Source organism: Hibiscus syriacus, unplaced genomic scaffold, assembly GCF_006381635.1.
Source record: "Hibiscus syriacus cultivar Baekdansim isolate YM2019G1 unplaced genomic scaffold, ASM638163v2 tig00116960_pilon, whole genome shotgun sequence".
NCBI lineage: Eukaryota > Viridiplantae > Streptophyta > Magnoliopsida > Malvales > Malvaceae > Hibiscus > Hibiscus syriacus.
In genome coordinates, this window is record NW_024063486.1 from 89,545 (window position 1) to 112,447 (window position 22,903).

At 36.5% G+C, this 22,903-nt stretch overlaps 1 protein-coding gene across 1 annotated transcript; it reads right to left on the bottom strand.

Moving 5' to 3' along the window:
- Window positions 1–1,315: 1,315 nt before the first annotated feature.
- On the bottom strand, window positions 1,316–22,571 carry LOC120189884. Its single transcript, XM_039193032.1, has 9 exons — window positions 22,370–22,571; window positions 22,220–22,288; window positions 21,402–21,501; window positions 18,132–18,187; window positions 17,709–17,762; window positions 17,594–17,601; window positions 2,247–2,479; window positions 2,072–2,164; window positions 1,316–1,663 (listed from the first exon to the last, which is right to left on the bottom strand). The coding sequence occupies exons 1-9, from the start codon at window positions 22,569–22,571 to the stop codon at window positions 1,477–1,479; spliced, it is 1,002 nt and encodes a 333-aa protein (XP_039048963.1). The 3' UTR covers window positions 1,316–1,476.
- Window positions 22,572–22,903: the final 332 nt, after the last annotated feature.

Consider the following 22,903-nt stretch of genomic DNA (forward strand, 5'->3'; position numbering starts at 1 on the left):
TTTTTTGTCACAAGAGAAAATGTCTCAAGGGAGACAAAACTTGTTTCAAGGGAAACAATCTCAATGTTTTTGTTTCAAGAGAAACTGTCTCAAGGGAGACAAACTTGTTTCAATGGAAACAATCTCTATGTTTTTGTTTCGAGAGAAACTGTCTCAAAGGAGACAAAACTTGTTTCAAGGGAAACAATCTCAATGTTTTTATGTTTCAAGTGACACAATTTCCAAATTTTGTGTTTTGAGGAAAAACTATCTCCAGAGAGATGAATTTGTTATGAGAACAATCTCAAGAAAGATTAATTTTGTTTCAAGTGAAACAACTTTTGGAATTTGTGTTCTAAGGGAAACTGTCTCAAGTGAGACGAAATTTTCTTTGAGTAAAACAATATCAAATGTTCGTGTCTTAAGGAAGATTGTCTCAAGTAAGACAAAGTTTGTTTTTAAGAGAAAAATCTCAAGTGAGATCAATATTGTTTCAAAATTTTCAAAATTTGCAGAAAACCGTCTCAAGTGAGACAAAATTTTGTTTTGAGAAAAACAATCTTAAAGGCTTATAGACTGTCTACTTGTTCCTGCAGATTAGGAAAATGCCTTTAGAAGATCTAATCCTTCACTTCAAGATGTCGAATTTGTGGATGACATTGTTCCTTCGTGTTGAAGATGTCTAGTCATCATCCAACTTTGATTTCCTGAAAGATCCATAAAAAATGATGCATTTATGAATGATTATATTTTTATGGGTGTTAAGATGAAGTATGTGTTTGATTTGATGAATTTTTTTTTTTTTGAATTTGTCCTCGTGAGAGAGGGAAAATGTCTTTAATAAAGGCAAGATTTCAAGTGAAATTTTAAAAGTATCCTCATAAGAGGGAAAATAAAAGTCTTTATTCAACATGTAGATGAATGTATGATGCAAAGATGTAAATTGATGTGACATGTATGTATATGTTGATGTATGTTTTCTCGATCTGTAAGGGGAATGGTTGCGTGAGCAGTCTTCACTCTATCCCTGATTTAGTTGTCTTTATTTTAAGCCTTCACCAAAAATTGTAATACCCTAATTTTATCCGAACATTTTAAATCCATTTGAAGATAACCGAAAATTAAGTTGGAGATGTTCGTGCTCGATGAAGAATTAATTCAGGAAGTTCGCGTTTGAAAGCTTAAGGTGCTTAATTGGGCTAAAACTGTATGTGCTTATTTTGGAAACCGAGACACAAATTAAAATTCAATCCCAAATCCAAATTAAGTGTCTAAAGTCCATTTACAAGCCCAAAATAGATTATAAATAATAGATTATAAATATTTGTAGCCCAATTACAACCCGAATTAATTACAAGCACAGACTCGAGCCCACAAAACAGAGCAGGCCCAAAGTTTGACCCGGATACAACCCGGACCCGGTTGTAGTATCCATGCCTCCCACGTGAATTACATAACCAAATTGCCCACGTGAAGCCTGCTCTCCACGTGTCCTGTTCACGAACCGACAGCATCCAGCAGATCCATGCCTCTCGAGCACCCCACGGGAAGTCCCTCGAGGCTGTCACCCACGCTCGACAACACCATCGACAACACCATTGGCGCCCATACCCTGTAACACATCGACAACACCATTGGCGCCCATACCCTGTAACACATCGACAACACCATTGGCGCCCATACCCTGTAACACAACAAACAAGGAGGCCATTGGGGAGAGTGTTTCATCAAGAACAAAAGATGGTATTCATCACATCAGGGGGACGGAATGAAGACATGAAAAAAGGGGGGAAAATAACCAGGAAAAAGAGCAACCAACACAGGAAGGACTCTCGGTTTTTTTCAACAGTAAAGGGAGGTTCATCAAGATTGGTGGGAACAAGAGAAGATGAAACGGAAAAACTAAAAATAAATAACCATTGTAACAGGAATTTCATTGAGGATAGTATTGATAAATCAAGGAAGCAATCGAAAGCAAGGAACTATTTTGTTTGGTACTTTCTATTCTTATTTCAATTTCCAGTTTTTTTGTGGGTTTTCTTATTTCTAAGTTAAGTAAAAGATTTGATAGAAGAAAGAGTTAGTTTGTTACCTTTCTGATCCTGTCTTCGCCGAGTGAAATGGAGCCAAGGGTGGAGGTGAGCCTCGCCTGAGTTTAGGAGCGGTAGACTGGAGTCGTTGAGTTCTAGAGGCTTAGATCGGAGCAAATAAAAATCTAGCAAGGCATCAAGCATTTAGATGCGTTTGGGTTAGGATTAGGGGCTTACCTTGTTATTAGTCTATCGTCGAAGCAGGGAGCGTCGATCTTCAGTCGTGAGTAGTAGTTGTTCCGGCTCCTTAGCGGTGGTCGGTGAGCAGAGGGAGGCTTTGGGTTTAGGCTCTCGTCGGTGGCTATCGGAGAAGGAGGTCGAGAGTGAGTAGAAGGGAAAGATGCAGCGCCGTGCGTGGAAGAGAGGAGATGGAGAGGTAGAGCGGCTGTGTGTTTAGGTTTAAGTTTAGTCTAGGTTTAGATTAAAATTAGGATTTATATTATAGATTTAGGGTAAACTAAATTTAAGCCACCGTGACCTTAGGGTTGTTAGCATATTAGGTCCAATAGTTTTTAACTCTGTATTTTGGTCCTTAAATTGAGATATTCGAAAGTGTGATTGAACCATTGAGGTTTCGCGTGATTTATCTTAGTCTCTATTTTTTTAGTCAAGTTAATCTTTTTGTATTTTTAACATTTGGTTTGTTAGTTTGGAAAATTTTCTATTGCAATCCAATGCATGTTTAGGGATTTTGCTTAATTTCCATATTAGTAATTATGTTAATTTATTTTAGTCCATAGATTTAGATTGTAAATACTTTCGTCATAATTTAGAGCTTTTTAGAGTAATTCTTTAAGTTTAAAATTAGTTAAACCTAGTCCGTTGTTAGGTTGGTTTTCTTAAATTAATTGTTTATATTTATTTCGCATGGTGATGTGTTTACATATGAATGAGTATGCAAATAATTCAATAGAAAATCACATGACATCATTTTTATATGAAATGCATGTTAGCCTCATGTGCATAACTTAACATTTATCAGATAATTGGATTAAGGGTAATACCCTTTTATTTTAAAATTATTTTAAGTGGGTTGTCTTAACTTATTAGATATATGCTTCTAACGATTTTAAAATAAAAGTGTATCCCATCAGTGACACCTAAGAAATTGATTCATCACTTTAAAATTTGGAAACGGAAGAAAAAGAAATGTTTGGCTATTTAAATTTATTGAGAAAATGTTATTATAACTATTTAAGATCTGGTCTCAACATTTTTAAATAATCGAACATTCTTTATCTTTCTAAAGGTTGGATAAATTTTAACTTAATCAATCTTGTTGCTTTTGAATATGGTGAAATTCGTGTGTTGTTATTTGTTGGGGATCATAAATCAAATTAAAATTGAATTTGTAAATTTCATTGTAAAGACATTAATTAATTGACGAGGTACCGATTTATGGCGCTGTGGGGGTGCTAATCTTTCCCCACGAGTAACCGACTCCCGAGCTCAAATTTTGGTAACGCAGACATCTATTTGTCGTTTTAATTAAAATTAATTTTTATTTAAAATGGCAAAATATTTTTGGGTGCCCAATCACACCCTAATCAAAGATTGGTGGCAACTCTTCGAACCTGTGTTTTTATCGTGAATGAATTCCCAAATTTTTGAAATGAAAGGTTTTCTAAAATCACATTGTTTTTAATTAAAAATTCAATCGTAAAGAGAATAATTAAAAATGACGTGGTTTTCATATCTCGCACCCGTAAGAAAAAAATCGTTTCGACAGCTTGGCGACTCCACTGGGGACTTTTTTATAGAGAGTCAGGCCTATAGTCGATTAATTGATTGTTTTTGCAACTGAAAGTTATAAATTCGTTTTAATTTGGTTTTTGATCCCCTATTTGGTTTTAATGTTATTTGTTCAGAATTTGATTAACCAATAAATAGTTGTACTGATCTGTTTGCTAATGGTTTCAGATTAATTACGTGTTTAAAGAGGATTGATCTTTTGAGTGTTTTGTGTTATTTTATTTTCGCTTTTCCTCACACACGACACAGTTACATTTGCATAACATGAGCTAAAACCCCGTTCTGTCCTATTTAAGTAGGAGTGAGAGACTACTCCCTCGTGTGGTTTTTACCTCTGCATGGGATAGTGGATCACTGCTGGAGCTCACGCCTTATGGTCCTTGTGATGGTATTCACCTCCGCATGGACATAAGGAGGTGTATTCCCTTGAAATTGAACTCGATCCCTAAAGCCTATAATGGGCCAAGATTGAGGGTTCGACAGCCCAAGAGGGCACCGGCAAGGATAATTCGAGAACCTAATACTTTAGAACTGAACCCAACATATAGTGAACATAGAGCCCAAACTTAGGTCGAGCCTAACTCGAACCTTAAGAGTCCCGTGAGGAGGGTACACAAGGAAAAGTTTTTGAATCATTTATTTTTATTTTTGAATAAATGTATGTGAACTAGAAATCATGTGGCTAGGTTTATTTTCTCGAACAAGCATGCGAATTAGATATCATGCGGTTAGGATTTTTTTTTGAATAACAAAGCATGGGGGTAGATATCATGTTGGGTAGAATCTACTAAGCATGATTGGGTAGTCAGCATGTGATGATAGGTTTTATTTGATGTTTACGATACTTACTATTTTGTTGTTTATCTTATGAGTACTAACCCATTTTTTATTTTATGTCTATTTTATTTTGGATTTATTGCATGTGCATCTTCATGTCATTCAAAGGTGTTAATTCGCAAGTGATTGACTAATAAGAAGGTTGGTCATAATGAGCCAAGAAATTCTTAACCATGTACTCAAAATCGGGAGATCCAGAGGCATTCAAATGATTCATGAAGAAGGACATCCGATGAATCAAGAAATTTGAACCTGGTTGAAGAACGATTCATTAAGAAGGACATCCGATGATGAAGAAATCTGAAACTGATTGAAGATCGATCCATGAACAAGGACATCCGATTAATGAAGTTTGAAGTTGATCGAAGACTTCTTTCAAAGGGGCGAAGGTCGAAGATGGTACAGGAGATAGATGCAGTAATACCAAGGACGAGAAGACTCTTCACAAAGACATGAAGACCACTTTGTATTGAGAGTGAAGATGGAGATCCCAAGATTCAATTTAAGGACGTCCGACATCATCAAAGAAGATAAAATATGCTGACAATTTTGAAGGTGCAATGTCAGATTCCATGAAGAGTATAACTCAAGGAAATGAAGAGATGAAGAATCACAATTGTATTTTGATTACATGGTGTAATGAAATCTTGTTGTCTAAATGAAGGTTGTTTTATGGTGGTCACTTTCAGAATTAACACCTTTTGCATTTGCATTTGCATTTGCATTGCATGTATTTATTTAAGCATTTTATATGCATTAATTATGAAAACACGAAAATAACTTATGGAAGATTATATGACAGTAATAACAAAATCATTCATTCATATTGTTCCTCATCATCATGAACAAACAAATGGAAGCAATGGAGCAATATAATGAGGAATCACAATATCAGTTGCAAGAATAGTTGGTCGGGTTACAACTAGATACGATGAATCAAGCATCGGGTTCTCTGCAAGACTCATCGAATCAAGTGATCCAGGTGCTGGCACCGCAGGCCGTTGATAGAGAGAAAATGAATGATAAAGGAAATCAATGTCATCATACGAATGCATCAAGAGTGATAATTTTCCCCGGAGCATCTAACTCAAACCAAGGGAAGAGCCTCGTCAATTATGAGCAATTTGAAAACGAATTCAAGTGGTTGAATGAAGCCGTTAAAAATATGAAGGTTTTTAATGCCACTCACAAAGAGTTAGAAGCCAGAGAACTCAGTTTGGTCCCTGATTTGGTCATCCCACATGAATTTAGGGTGTCTAATTTTAAGAAATATGATGGAACCAGTTGCCCCCTAATTCATCTGAAAATGTTTTACAGAAAGATGAAAGGGTACTTAGATGATGATAATCTGTTAATTCATTACTTCCATGATAGTCTTGCTGGGCCAGCTGTAGTATGGTACAATTGTTTGAACAAAGAGCAGATCAAGACATGGATCAACCTAGCTGATGCTTTTATGGGGTAATATCGATATATTAAAGACTTAGCCCCAAAACGTCATGACCTCCAAAGGATAAGGATGAAAGCTACTGAGAGCTTTAAAGAATATGCCATGAGATGGAGAGGAGTGGCAGCACAAGTTCAGCCTCCTTTGCTAGAAGAAGAAATATCATACATGTTCCGTATTTCTCTTCCGACCCCTTTCTTTGAGAAGATGCTGGAAAATTCAACAAAGGAGTTCGAAGACCTTGTGACAGATGGGGAATTACTTGAAAATGCAATCATCAAAAGAAACTTGAAAGATATGCTCAAGAGCCCAACCGATCAAAAGGCAAAAATTGATGTTAGGTTCAAAGCTCCTACAACCGCAAAAAGAAAGGGACAGTAGGTTACTCGAGCCGTCTAAAGAAAGTCCCAAAATCAAAAAATACTTTGAAAGTGTTCCAAACCTCCATCTCGAATTTATATCCCCGTTTGGTTAAAGATCAATACCTCACACTAAGGCCAGTGAAAGTGCAACCAGACTCTTCTGCTCACAGCTATGATCAAGATAGTGTTTGTGATTTTCACTTAGGGGCATTGAGGCATGCTATGAGGAATTGTAGGAAGTTGTTCAAAGAGATAGAGCTTGTTGAAAATGGGACGTTGATACAAGAGTTGGTGGAACAATGGATGACGAGTTAGAGTGGGGCATCAGAGCACAACGTATAACACTCAATCGAGTCAAACACCACTGCATCAGAAGAATAATGGGGGTATCCTAATTATGCAAAACACATTTTGTCATTTGCAGCATCTTGTTTGAACATGTTTTTGTCGCTTTTCTCAACTTTTTTGAAAAGATTTTTAAATGAACTTACGTCATTTTCCAAAGGTCATGAGCAATGAATCAAGTTTTAATCTTGTAATTCTTTGAATATATAATGAGTTAAAGGTTGTTTTGTTTACTTCATTAATTATATGCTTTTGACAATAGGCAAGATTAGACCTTCCATGTCCCATCCAAAGCCGAAAGAACTGTTGTTGGGTTCCTTACCCGAAATAACACTGAGACTAAACATTGACATCACTTCCCCAGCCTTAATAAATCCTACAGGCATGACGAGGACCTTTCCTTCAAGAAAGACAAGATGGAGTGTTACAGATCAAAGATATACTAGGACCACGTAGAAGAAGAAGAAATGAAGGGAATCATTGAAATAATTCTATCATGCATTAATTATATTATTTTTGTGTAAATAAAGTTAATCCTGAATACTCGTCCCCCTGGGGATACCTCTTTGTTTCATTTATCCCTTCAAATATATGTAAATATATACCCCTTGTTGTCCCCTTTTGGGCCTATAGTATTTTTCTTCTGATTCAACCCAAACCAAGGATCACCCTCCACACTAGGGGCAAAGGTGAAGAACAACTTCTCGCAAGAGTGAAGATTATAAATCCGGATTTCGCTATAGAAGCAAGTCATGACACCATGAGGCATACCAAATACAAAGCGCTTTAAGATCGAATTGAGTTGACATCATGAAGAGAAAGAAGAGAAATGTAAAAAGAAAAAATATTGGAAATGAGAAAAAATGAAAAAAAACAATGAAAGAAAACTCACCCAAAACTTCAAGACGAGCGGTTCAAACATCTCAAGTCTATCGTGAAACACCGAAAAAAAGAAAATAGAAGATGCACGAGTAGATTCAAATCAGGCAGAGCAAGTTTGAAGACAGTAGAACGAATTGATCCTTGGTTCGATTACCCTTAAACACTTGTTTGAGCCTATTTATCCTTTTCTTTCATAACCATGAGCCCTGGCTTACATTACGTGTCTGAAAAGTCCCTTATAATCATACATGGATTTCTAAGTGGAGAGATTATCTTCAGATTTCACTCCGCCCCTCAGGTTTAATTATATTTGTAAATAGTTTTTTTCTAAAATAAAATCTTTAATGCATGATAGGAAAAAATAAAAGGGGGTTCGAGACGTAAAATTTTATATGATGTCTTGAATCCAAAGGACAATTTGAATTAAAAACCTAAAAAGGTAGCTCGAACAAAAAGATTGTCGACTACGATACAGAATAGTGATCTTATACATCTCTTGATAAAGCATTGCATAGTCCAAGAGCACTCACGAAGGCTGAGAACCAGTGAACATTTCCAGAAGAGAAGCAAAATGATTGCCTCATCAGATCAATAAAACGCCAGAATCAAGGATGCAAGAAGCTAACATGAAACACATTACCTTCCTAAGTCAGCCTAAGCCTTTTGTCAGCGTTGATCTTTACTCTTTTCAAATGTATATAATTTTTGAAGGAATAAAAGAGAATTTGACTTATTTGATATTCATTGAACTCTTGTTTTACAATTTGTTTTGATTGTGAGTCTGAAGAAAATGACAACATTTATTAAATTTATTCATAATTTTTTCACATTCCCTAAAAATAAGAGAAAGGATAAAAATATTTTCAAATAGGACAAGTTTCAAACGTGAAAGGTCCTCGAAGCTGGTGAGGCTCATTGTGCCTCTATTGGAGAAAAAGAATAAGTGGTGCCAGAACATGAGGTATTCCGCGATCTTGAAGCAGACGATCCAAGAGATCAGAATGGATGAAGGAAGAAATTGTAATATTTCCTTGTGACGTTGTCAGTAACCTGTCAGGAAGAATAAGCGATGCCAGAACATGAAATATTCTGTGATCTTTAAGCATATGGTCAAAGAGATCATAATGGATTAAGGAAGAAATTGTAGTATTTCCTTGTGATGTTGTCAATAACCCGTCAGGAAGAATAAGCGATGCCAGAACATGAAGCATTCCATGATCGTGAAGCAAATGGTCTAAGGAATCGGAATGGATGAAGAACACTTTCTTGGGATGTCATCGGTAACCCATCAAGAAATAGATGTTCGCCATATTTGAAAGGGGCACATATCTCAGTCCGAATGAAAATACAAGACATTGTGTTAGAAGGGTTGATCACTTCATAAGTAGCATGAAGAAAAGCCCTCAAACTATTTGACAACACTACTGTGTAGTGACACCAGAATGAGAACATTCAATTTATGATATGTTGGGGCACGACTGAACCCACATCATGTTGAGATTACAAGATTCAGACCAAGGAAGCATGAAGAATAAGCCTTACAAATTGAGGTGATGGGGCATTTTGAAGGCCCGTGCCAGTATAAGATAATGTTGGGGCACGATTGAACCCACATCATGTTGAGATGACAAGATTCAAACCAAAGACATGAAGAATGAGCCTTACGATTTGAGGTGATAGGGCATTTCGAAGGCCTGTACCAGTATAAGATAATGTTGGGGCATGAATGAACCCACATCATGTTAGGATAAAAATATTCAGACCAAAAAGGCATTGAGAATGACGGGCTAGAAACTTGGGTCCGAGACATTGGTGTAAGTATCCGACCAAGAGGTTCAATACGGAGAATCAGACTTACCGTGACCACCAAACTTAGCCAATTCTTGGAGAATGCTTAACCAGTCCGTGAAGGAACTATTCCGAGGCGTCCGAGAGAAGCGACGAGGGAGATGGGGGCAATATAGTCAAGGCTCGTGGATTCGACCGAGACATGTGAGCATATATCTGTAAGATAATTATACAGACTATTGGGCTTACCCAGAACCATCAGATCTGGCCCGTTCCTTGGAGGATTCTAGAAGGATAAGGTTAGGTGGGATTGCCTTAAATTAAGGGAGGTGGGTTAGGTGGGAATCAATCCTAGCCCTTCATGTAAAATGATCTTAGCCATCGATTGAGAGGGAGTTCCCCTATAAATAGAGAGCTCTCCTTCTCATTTGTAATCACCCAATTTTATTCTTCTCTTTGAGAGAGTAATATAGCTCTGAGGCATTTGCTCTATTCTTTCTGAGTTTTTTAGTTCTTTGTTCTTGTTGCCTATCTTGGTGGCCAGGAGTAGCCACCTTCGTGTTAGCACTTCCACACGATAGTCCGACCTTGTGGCTCCACGTTGGTGTTTAAAGCTTTCGCAATCTGAAGCCTTGAGGGCTTGGTTCCAACCTTTGTGAGTTTGCACACTCACTTAGCTTGAGTAAGGCTTACTTAGTCACCGAGAAGACTGAGGAGCGTCTAAAGCATCTAAGGCCGCACGACCAATCAGACCTTGACTCTGATATTCCGACGGTGTGAGGCGTCAAAGTTCTGGGGGCGTGACAAGTATGAGTCTTACAACTTGAGGTGTTAGGGCATTTTGAAGGCCCGTACCAGTATAAGATAATGTTGCGGCACTAGTGAATGCTTGTTTCAACTAGAGGTATTAATGTGGGGCATCTTTGGAAGCCTATGAAGACTTACGAAATGATCATTGAATTGAACAAATAGTTCTGATGTGGTAGAAATATATGAAGAGTGAAAATGGTGAAACAATGACAGCGAGGTTTACTGTATATGATCATTTTGTTCATCATCAGTTGCATTACTCTTATGATGTCCACTGAGTTTTGGTATCCTTGTAATACCATACAAAGACTCTAAAAGCTATACCCTGAGATTCTCCAGTTAAAAGATATGGGCAGAAGTCACAAGAAGAGATGAATGTGTTGTCAAATGTTTTACGAACCAGTGAGTATGGTGATTAATCAGTGTTGTGAGCATGTGTTGTTTCCATTACTCAAGGTGAAGGTTGTTTTCTACAACCCCAAGGTTAAAAAGGAGAAGTGATGAAGATTTCTTTCCACGGAAAGAACAATGGGATTTTAAACAGCAAGAAACTAATAGAACCAACTAAAGTTGAATGATGGGCTGTTGTTAAACCTTTTGACATGATATGGTATAAGCAAGCCTTATTCGATGTTTGATTAAATGCGGTGACATGAAAATTGGGACAGATCCTCTTTGTGATGTGTTTCAAGAGTCAAATCAGAATAGATGCAGATCTCCCTTTGATCTTTACATAGTTTTCCATAGTCATATGCATAGTCTCCGAAAATGGGACAACACAGTCATATTTCTGACCATAACAAGAAGTTGAGAGAGAAAACACTTTCTCTGAAATGAAGGCAGAAAACAAAGATGACAAGAAGATAGAAGAAAATTAGATGGATCTTCAAAGATGCAAGTTTAAAATTATGAGTTACTACATAGATATCTGAGTAGATCCTTGAAAGAATGGTCAAGTAGAAGAAGATCGAGCTCACCACTCTGGAGCCAAGTGAAGATTGATTCAACATTTATGCATTCATGAAAACAACATTTGCATAAAAGAAAATGCATTACACTGACACATTTAATTGCATTAGTGTTTCATGCATAAACACATGATTTTGACAGATCTTTCGGTGAAAAGAGAAGATGCGTGATGTTAAAATCTCGACGGTTGAAAGGAAGATTTTAAACCTCAAATGCAAGGATTAACATTTAGAGAAGCATACCCTGAAGACCCTGAAGAATTAAGAGGTCTAATCCACAGAAGAAGCATTACACTAAAGTGATAACCATCAGATATAGAAGAAAAACAAAGATTTTTGTGTATGAAGAAGTGAATCGATCGATTGGAAGGACTTACACACATGAGATTAGGGAAAGTTAATCTTAAGCCATCACCAAAAATGAGTGAAGCAAACCATCTTAAGCCTTCATCGGAGAGTAGTGAAGCAATCATCTTAAGCTTTCATAGAAGAGTAGTGAAGCACCATCTTAAGGCTTCACAGAAGATTAGTGAAGCACCATCTTAAGCCTTCACAGAGGAATAGTGAAGCACCATCTTAAGCCTTCACCGAAGAGTAGTGAAGCAAATCCATCTCTAAGCCTTTAGAGTAGGATGATAAGTCCTTCGGGCCATCCATAAGACCTTCGAGTAGGACGTTTTCAAATGAATTTAAAAATGAAAAAATGATGTTTTAAGAAGATGAAATTTTTGAAAACTAAGAATGTGATTTTCAAAATTTCATAATTTATAAGTCCTTCGGGCTATCAGTAAGTCTTTCGAGCATGATGCTTAAATCCTTCGGGTTATCTGTAAGCCTTTAGAGCAAGATGATAAGTCATTCGGTCCATCCATAAAACCTTCGGGTAGGATATTTTCACATGAATTTGAAAATGAAAAAATGATGTTTTAAGAAGATGAAAATTTTGAAAACTAAAAATGCAATTTTCAAAATTTCACAATTTATAAGTCCTTCGGGCCATCAGTAAGTCTTTCGAGCAAGATGCTTAAATCCTTCGGGTCATCTGTAAGCCTTTCAAGCAAAATGATAAGTCCTTTAGGCCATCCATAAAACCTTCGGGTAGGATGTTTTCACATGAATTTGAAAATGGAAAATGATGTTTTAAGAAGATGAAATTTTTGAAAGCTAAGAATACGAATTTCAAAATTTCACAATTTATAAGTCCTTCGGGCCATCAGTAAGTCTTTCGAGCATGATGCTTAAATCCTTCAGGTCATCTGTAAGCCTTTAGAGTAAGATGATAAGTCCTCCGAGCCATCCATAAAACCTTCGGATAGGATGTTTTCACATGAATTTGAAAATGAAAAATGATGTTTTAAGAAGATGAAATTTTTGAAAGCTAAAAATGCGATTTTCAAAATTTCACAACTTAGTAAGTCCTTCGAGCCATCAATAAGTCTTTCGAGCATGATGATTAAATCCTTTGAGTCATCTGTAAGCCTTTAAAGCAAGATGATAAGTCTTTCGGGCCGTCCATAAGACCTTAGGGTAGGATGTTTTCACATAAATTTGAAATTGAAAAAATGATGAAATTTTTGAAAACTAAGAAGGCAATTTTCAAAGTTTCACTTAGTAAGTCCTTCGGGCCATCAATAAGTCTTTCGAGCATGATGTTTAAATCCTTCAGGTCATCTATAAGCCTTTAGAGCAAGATTAAGTCCTTTGGGCCGTCCATAAGACCTTCGGGTAGGATGTTTTCACATGAATTTAAAAATGAGAAAATGATGTTTTAAGATGATGAAATTTTTGAAAACTAAGAAGGGGATTTTCAAACTTTCACTTAGTAAGTCCTTCGGGCCATCAATAAGTCTTTCGAGCATGATGAGTAAATCTTTTGGGTCATCTGTAAGTCTTTAGAGCAAGATGATAAGTCCTTCGGGCCATCCATAAGACCTTCAGGTAGGATGTTTTCACATGAATTTGAAAAATGAAAAAATGATGTTTTAAGAAGTTGAAATTTTTTAAAACTAAGAAGACGATTTCAAAAATTTCACACTTAGTAAGTCCTTCGGGCCATCAGTAAGTCTTTCGAGCATGATGATTAAATCCTTCGGGTAATTTATAAGTCTTCACCAAAGAGTAGTGAAGCAAATCCATTAGAGTGCCATTAGTAAGTCTTTCGAGCGTGATGATTAAATCCTTCGAGTAATTTTTAAGCCTTCACAGAAGAGTAGTGAAGCAAATTCATCAGTAAGTCTTTCGAGCGTGATGATAAATCCTTCGAGTCATCCATAAGACCTTCGGGCAGGATGTTTTTCACCAAGATAATAAGTCATCCGAGCCATTTTTAGCCTTTTTAGAATATTTTTTTCACCAAGATTCTCGGGTTGGTACACATGAGATAGAGGCAAAAGTCAAGAAAAAGACTGAAAAAGGGAAGAAGACATCGTTGTCAGATAAAATTAGGTTATTTTTTGTCTTTGCTACATTTTTGTGTTAACAACGAGCAAAGAGTGACAGTTGTAATACCCTAATTTTATTCGGACCTTTTAAATCCATTTGAAGATGACCAGACATTAAGTTGGAGATGTTCGTGCTCGATGAAGAATTAATTCAAGAAGTTCGTGTTTGAAAGCTTAAGATGCTTAATTGGGCTAAAATCGTATGTGTTCATTTTGAAAACCGAGGCACAAATTGAAATTCAATCCCAAATTCCTAATTAAGTGTCTAAAGTCCATTTACAAGCCCAAAATAGATTATAAATATTTGTAGCCCAATTACAACCCGAATTAATTACAAGCACAGACCCGAGCCCACAAAACAGAGCAGGTTCAAAGTTTGACTCGGATACAACCCGGACCAGTTGTAGCATCCATGTCTCCCACATGAATTACACAACCAAATTACCCACGTGAATCCTGCTCCCCACATGCCCTATTCACGAGCCGACAGCATCCAGCAGATCCACGCCTCTCGAGCAGCTCGAGCACCCCACGAGAAGCCCCTCGAGGCCATCACCCACGCCCGACAACACCATCGACAACACCATTGGCGCCCATACCCTGCAACACAGCAAACAAGGAGGCCATTGGGGAGAGTGTTTCATCAAGAACAAAAGATGGTATTCATCACAACAGGGGGGGACGGAATGAAGACACGAAAAAAGGGGGAAAATAACCAGGAAAAAGAGCAACCAACACAGGAAGGACTTGGTTTTTTTCAACAGTAAAGGGAGGTTCATCAAGATTAGTGGGAACAAGAGAAGATGAAACGGAAAAACCAAAAATAAATAACCATTGTAACAGGAATTTCATTGAGGATTGTATTGATAAATCAAGGAAGCAATCGAAAGAAGGGAACTATTTTGTTTGGTACTTTCTATTCTTATTTCAATTTCCAGTTTTTTGTGGGTTTTCTTATTTCTAACTTAAGTAAAAGATTTGATAGAAGAAAGAGTTAGTTTGTTACCTTTCTGATCCTGTCTTCGCCGAGTGAAATGGAGCCAAGGGTGGAGGTGAGCCTCGCCTGAGTTTTAGGAGCGGTAGACTAGAGTCGTCGGGTTCTAGAGGCTTAGATCGGAGCAAATAAAAAACTAGCAAGGCATCAAGCATTTAGATGCGTTTGGGTTAGGATTAGGGGCTTACCTTGTCATTAGTCTGTCGTCGAAGCAGGGAGCGTCGATCTTCAGTCGTGAGTAGTAGTGGTGAACCCTTAGGGTCTCGTTTAAGGATGAGAGTAGATTGAGAGATGAGAAAAAATAGATATTTAAGTGGGGGTTTGTTTCAGCTCCTTAGCGGTGGTCGGTGAGCAGAGGGAGGCTTTGGGTTTAGGCTCTCGTCGGTGGCTATCGAAGAAGGAGGTCGAGAGTGAGTAGAAGGGGAAGATGCAGCGCCGTGCGTGGAAGAGAGGAGATGGAGAGGTTGAGCGGCTATGTGTTTAGGTTTAGATTAAAATTAGGATTTATATTATATTTTTAGGGTAAGTTAAAGTTAAGCCACCGAGACCTTAGGGTTGTTAGCATATTAGGTCCACTAGTTTTTAACTCTGTATTTTGGTTCTCGAATTGAGATATTCGAAAGTGTGATTGAACCATTGAGGTTTCACATGATTTATCTTAGTCCCTGCTTTTTTAGTCAAGTTAATCTTTTTGTATTTTTAACATTTGGTTTGTTATTTTGGAAAATTTTTATTGCAATCCAATGCATGTTTAGGGATTTTGCTTAATTTCCATATTAATAATTATGTTAATTTATTTTAGTCCATAAATTTAGATTGTAAATACTTTCGTCATAATTTAGAGCTTTTTAGAGTAATTCTTTAAGTTTAAAATTAGTTAAACCTAGTCCGTTGTTAGGTTGGTTTTCTTAAATTAATGGTTTATATTTATTTCGCATGGTGATGTGTTTACATATGTATGAGTATTCAAATAATTCAATAGCAAATCACATGACATCATTTTTATATGAAATGCATGTTAGCCTCATGTGCATAACTTAACCTTTATCACATAATTGGATTAAGGGTAATACCCTTTTATTTTAAAATTGTTTTAAGTGGGTTGTCTTAACTTATTAGATATCTGCTTCTAACGATTTTAAAATAAAAGTGTATCCCATCACTGACACCTAAGAAATTGATTCATCACTTTAAAATTTGGGAACGGGAGAAAAAGAAATGTTCGACTATTTACATTTATCGAGAAAAGGTTGTTATAACGATTTAAGATTTGGTCTCGACATTTTTAACTAAACGAACATTTTTTATCTCTCTAAGGCTGGATAAATTTTAACTTAATCAATCTTGTTGCTTTTGAATATGGTGAAATTCCTGTGTTAGAATTTGTTGGGGATCATAAATCAAATTAAAATTGAATTTGTAAATTTCATTGCAAAGACATTAATTAATCGACGAGGTACCGATTTATGGCGCCGTGGGGGTGTTAATCCTTCCCCACGCGTAACCGACTCCCGAGCTCGAATTTTGGTAATGCAAACATCTATTTGTCGTTTTAATTAAAACTAATTTTTATTTAAAATGGCAAAATATTTTTGGGAGCCCAATCACACCCTAATCAAAGATTGGTGGCGACTCTTCGAACCTGTGATTTTATCGTGAATGATTTCCCAAATTTTCGAAATGAGAGGTTTTCTAAAATCACATTGTTTTTAATTAAAAATTCAATCGTAAAGAGAATAATTAAAAATGACGTGGTTTTCAAATCTCGCACCCCATAAGAAAAAATCATTTCGACAACAATTTTTTCCTTGCCCTATCAAAATTTTACCCCCAAAATTTGGTTTCCCTTGCCCCAGCTTTGATCACGAACTTCTGAGAGATATTTGTTGAATTCCAAGATGTGCTTCTAGAGAGATTATCTTGTTTGAAAATGTTTTTCGTCCTTTGAAAAAAACTTGATGAAGAAAGAAAATGTGAATTTTTTTATTGTCCAATGAACTAAAATAAAGTCTCATCTTCAGCTTCACAATTGGAGCAAATCATAAAACTTGAGTTCATTGAATAACAAAAGAATTAATTACTCTTTTAATCTTTCATAGCTGCAAATCTTTGACAAATATCAAGATCGACATATTGGTTTTGAGGTTGGGCACCTACATTTTGAGGTTTATTTCATCGATTCGTCCTTGTTCACTTTCTCGTACATTGTAAAAATCATGGCATGCCCCTCTTTCTTGGCTTGGCATTTTGATCGGAGGCGGACAAAACGACGCAACTAGCATAGTCAATTGTTATACTTTCTAGAACACTTTTATATCAGTTCTCTTAAATCTTCAATTTTTTCAAGCTTCATAGACTCCTCTAGAAAAGGCAGTGCAGAAATATCGGTCTAAAAATGAGATTTCTGAGTGCTCGTGTGAAATCGACTATAACAGGTGTTTCTAAACTCCATTAGTCCATATTCACCGAAACTCCTTATTTAGTAAATTCGATTTAATTTTCCATTGTTTGGCTAGCTGAAGTCAGATTTATTATACATATATATTTTATAATTGTCTTTATCTGGCTAGTTTAAGGATTCATGTCGTCACAAAGTCTTCGACTTGACAATCACAATGGAGCAAACACCGAATTGCCAAGTACCCGATCAATGTCATGTTTTGAATGTAATCTATTCATAAATCCAGGGCTTTCGAGTTTCCTCTATAACCAATTGGTTTAGTGGAATAGCTCAACTTTATTGTATACATATAATTATATTCTGGGTATACGGATTCAATTTCTTAAGCTCGTCAAGAAGAACCTATTATAGTCTAGGTGTTTGTTGAAGGTCAAAAAATCTCATCGTTAGAGTTCAATTCCCAAGAAACAAACCTAAACTAGATGCACCTACTTTACCATTCCATCTGTGAAGATCATGATCATCATTGAACATCGTCAATAGAAGTAGAAACCAATAAGCTTTGCAATCTCATGTGCAAGATGCCCCATTTTGTCCGCTCCGGGCACATACCTGAATGCCAAGCCATTGATTGACTCTGCATGCAATGAAAAACTAGCTTGGTCCCTGCAAGAGAAGAGTATGTATTTTGGTGTATCATCTGGAGTAGGACTAGGGGTTATTGTTTTGTTGGGTTTAATCTTGTCATTTGTCAAAGATTTACAACCTCAATTATTAAAGAGATTTTAATTGAATTGATATTAAAAGAATTTCAAGATTAAAATTTGCTCATTTCTTATTACCTCAGAAGGAAATGTTCGAACGTCAAATGACTTACAAACATTCAAACATAGGAAGAAAAACAAGTTCAAACAAGATGACATGCTTTTGATAAGAGTGCAACAAAATTCCTGATGGATGTCACAGCCTACTCCTGATCAGAATGCCCCATTACACATCGAATGTCTATGCCCCTAAATCAATCAGATTATGGACCTTGCTTCAATGCCCCACAGTTCTCAGCGGAATGTCTGAAGCTTCCTATATGGTAACTGCATACGACATCAACATCAACATCAACATCAACATCAACATCATAGACCTAAGGATGCGGAGACTCTTTTCTCGGATCATCCTAGAAGGCTTAGCCCTACGACTGGCTGAGTAGGCTCCCACTATACTGATTTCAGCTTCTTCTTTTACTTGTTCGAATCTTACTTCCATTCTTAATATGGTGTCATATGATCAGGATCACTTCCATTGAATTCTCCATGAATTAATCCTCTTGTGCTTATGAATGATGCTTGTGAAAATGTTTAAATAAATGCAGTGCAGAATGTAAATATGCAAGTGCAAATGCAAAAAATATTGATCCTAGCGATGGATATCATAGAATAATTTTCACCAGAGATAAAAGCCTTCACATTACAAGACAGTTCATTTTACAAACATGTTTTCGCTTAGATTGAGTCTGAAGTGGGTTAATGCTTCATCTCGGATCTTCGTCCTTGAAAATGATGCCCCTCATGCACTCTGTAACCTAACTTCGTTAATGCCCCTAAGGTGATAAAGTCAGTGTGTCGCTCCTTGATGACTAGTGATGACATGATCATAGATAAACTTTAATGTTGGAATACTCCTCGGATCACTGGATCATCATTCCAGTCTCGAATGTTGCACGATCTTTCAGCAAGTCTCATTATTGGACTCTCTGAACTTATTTTAGCCATCGGTGCATGTCTGTATATGCGACTTCTTGATTGAAAACTTTTACCTCTTCTTGTGAAAATTTTCACTCGAATATCCCCTTGCGGATCAACACTTTCGCATTATGTTATGTTAATGAAATGAAATGCAAAAAGGATGAAAAATGACACGAACAAAAGAAAAGAAATAAGTTAGTACGGGCAAGATAATCAATAAAATTAAAAATGATATTTAAAGATAAATACAACACCTACCCAATCATGATATCTACCCGAGCATGCTTTTTTTTAGATAGCAATCCTACCCATACATGCTTTTTACCCAAATGATTTTATTTTCAAGAAATTGATCATAATCGAACGATATCTAGTTTTAAAGAAAAAGGTCAAGTTTTAGAAACGCTCCTCCTTTTTGTATACTTATTTTGGGTACCTACTGACGGATAGAGGTTCGGTATCCCTATACCTAGGATGAACATTCTACGGTTCACTATATGCATGGTTTCAACTCTATGAGGAAAGGGTACTTGAATTGTCCTTGATGTCGGTGCCCCCTTGGGTTGTCAAACACTCAATCCACACCCATTGATGGCGTAAACAAATCGAGTTCAATTTGAGGGATTCACTTCCTTATACCCAAACGAGGAATAAATCCCTACGAAGGTATAAGGCATGTATCCCAGGGGTTATTTGCTAAAACTCATACAAAAAATAAATTCTTATGAGAATAAAGCATTCACTCTGACTTATTTGGAATGAAGCTCAGGTCTAGAGCTCATGTCATGCAAATGCACGTGATGTGCGTGAGGAGGAACATACAAACCTTTGACTCAAAAAATGAAAAAGTAAAAACTCTCAATAACAACTTGGACAGAGCTGAAAGAAAAAATTAAAATGTTAGTATGAAAATTAAAAATGAAGAAATTAAAACTTCAATAAAAGGATCATAAGTTAACTAAAGACTCGAACTCATGATTTCCACCACAACGACAATGTATAAGCGACTTACTGTCTGACTCTCTAAACAATGTCCCCAACAGAGTCGCCAAGCTGTCATAACCATTTTTTGAAAACAATTAAAAAATAATTATGAACTTGTTTGAAAATTTGTCAATTTAGAATTGATTTGAATTAAATTGAGTAGGGAGTCACCATCAACCTTTTGGGTTAGGTAGGTTGAATACCTAAAAATGTCTTTTAAAACAATTTTAAGAAAAATCATTTTCTAAGACAAAAATTGATATATGTTTACCAAAAATTCGATTTAACAGTTTCGAGAGTCGATTACGCGTGGGGAAAGATTAACACCCCCACAGTGCCCAAAATTGGTACTTAGTCGCTTATACTTTGTCGTCATGGTGGAAATCATGAATTTGCATCGATAATTAAAGTATGATCCATTTATTAAAGTTAATTAATTTGCTTTGAATTATTCGTTAGGGAACATTCCTTAATTCAAGAAGAAATCAAGAGATTTGCACATCCTCTAGTGGGAAGGCTATCTCATCTATTTCTCCTTTATACAAGAAATATTCCCCCTCACCAATGTTATTAAAAACGTAACTCGAATATAAATTTAAAATCGACATTTGCATAAAATAAAATAAAATGATACTTAGAAACATACATTGTGTCTTTTGAATAAAAACACGTTAATTAGTAAAATAAATTCGATTTATTTCAAATTCGCCTTTCATTCGAATGTTGTATTGAATCACACCTCCTCCGTAAGGTGGTACTTTTCACACCCATTCTACGACAAAAGTTATTAAAAGCATTCGAATAAAATACATTTATGGTACGAAGGTGACTAATAATATTCATTCAATTTATATATACACATACATATATACATGAAAATGTAAGTAGTAAAAAAACTGTTAATAAACCAAAGTACAAATTCAAAATAAAATACACATCTACAAATATAATGGGTTAAAATAAAAACTAATTATGCTTAGTAAAAAGGATTAAAATATAAGAACAACAATAACTACAAGCACAATAGTGAACATATCAAAAATATAGCCAAAATACAAATATAACATAATAAGTGTGCTGGGATAACAATAAATAAAAAAAATATGCAGGACTAAAATATAAAAAAATAAATTGTTATGGGACAAACAGGAACATTAACAAAATATACACCTACATGAAAAAGGTGACTTAAACGAAGCAATCACAACTTTTGTTGCTTAAACGTGGAATGGACTAAAATATGATGGCTCGAGTATGAATATAAACATAAAAAAATGAATAGGCAAACAAGGATGAAGTTGTATTGTATAACAATGTAGAAAATCAAAACAGGAATGAGTAAAAAATTCATTCATGATCGAAATATAAAGGTTACAACTACGGAGGACCTATCCAGTTAATAACCCATGAGCTAAATTACAGATCTGCCCCTACTAAAACTACATCGTTTTGCATATGGTATATAAGGCCAAAATTCAGCCAAAATTCCCATTGGCTTTGTTTTCAAATCGAGGGAAGAGAGACAGAGTTTTCAAACTCTCTCAACTCCCTCAACGGGGAAGGGAGAACTGTCGCTTACTGGCGGTTCTCACGGCAGCTCCCACGGTGGTTCACGATGGTCGGAGAGGACAAAAGCCCCTGAAATACTCCTTTCGGTCTCCTAAACCCGAAACTCCAACCTATTTAACCTAAAAAAAATCACCCAATAATCCTAGATCTAGGCTTTATACCTTTTGACAGCTTTGGAAACCGGCGACCTTTGTACTCGAACCAAAGTATGCACTCCTCTTTTGGACTCCAACCCCTCGAACCGAGCCTTGCTAACCTTAAACTCATTATTTGCTCTCTTTTTCCCATTTTGCAGTAAGCAAATAAAGGGGAAATCAGACTTGGGGCCATTGAATTTCCTCAATATTACAAATTGACTCAGAATTTTAGTAATGCGCTAATTTATTTCATGAATGCACATTAAGAACAAATTTAACCCCTAAATTAAGATGTGACAGTTTTTATTTTTAATTTTGAAGCATAGGTATTGTATTTAAAAGGGGATCACTCGCAGATAATTTTAGGATCCGCATTCAACCAATCAAAGAAAAAGTTTGTATCAGTAGCCGTAGTGTTATCAGTAGGATGGATTGCTCCATCCGTGTTTGCTTTAATCCATCCAGTAGGTAGTCAAAGCAAATTCAAAGGAAGTTGCACAACCTGCCAGTTTATACCTGCATTTTGCTCATTTGCTCTAATAATTTCAGTAGTGAACCGATTACAACGAATTAAAAATGTCCTTCTCCACATACTCCAGATAAAAAAATAACGCTACACCGATGCTTTCTGTAAATGCCAGCAAAAAACAGCAAAGTATTTCCCAGTTCTCGACATTGATAGCAAACGTACCTGGGGAGCGTAGATTGATCTCAATCCATTCACGATATGGCATTGAAAAAACAAACTCAGCAAGCCTATCTGTTCGAATAACCCTCGGTCAAGTAGCTCTAGCCAAAATGAAGTGACGAAGAACGTGATCGACATTTATAGCAAACGTACCTGGGGAGTGTAGATTGATCTCAATCCATTCACGATATGGCATTGAAAAAAAACTCAGCAAGCCTATCTGTTCGAATAACCCTCGGCCAAGTAGCTCTAGCCAAAATGAAGTGGCGAAGAACGTGATCGATGTCCTCAGCAGCTCTTCCACAAATGTTACAGTCTCGAGAATAGGAGAGATGTCGTCCAGAACGCTCACCATTAGTCAGCTTCCAAATTAAATCTCATTTAACCTGGTTATCGCCATCCTTTATGTTAGTGATGGAGTTATAAGCAGATTTTGTTATGAAGCGTTTGTCAGATTCCCTACGCCATCCAGGTGTATCCAGCCTGAGTTACTCTTTAGGCGGATGAACAGTTGCAATGCGCTGAAGCGCATAATCCGGGTGTAAAGATGAAAGTTTCCTCCAGACCCACGAACCTGGATGGACCACCATGTCACAAAATGGAGTTGGAGAGGGAGAACTTGATCCCGTGTAAGAGAAAACCAGCCTCTCCTCGTCTTTTAACCAGTGATCGCACCAAAAATTCGTG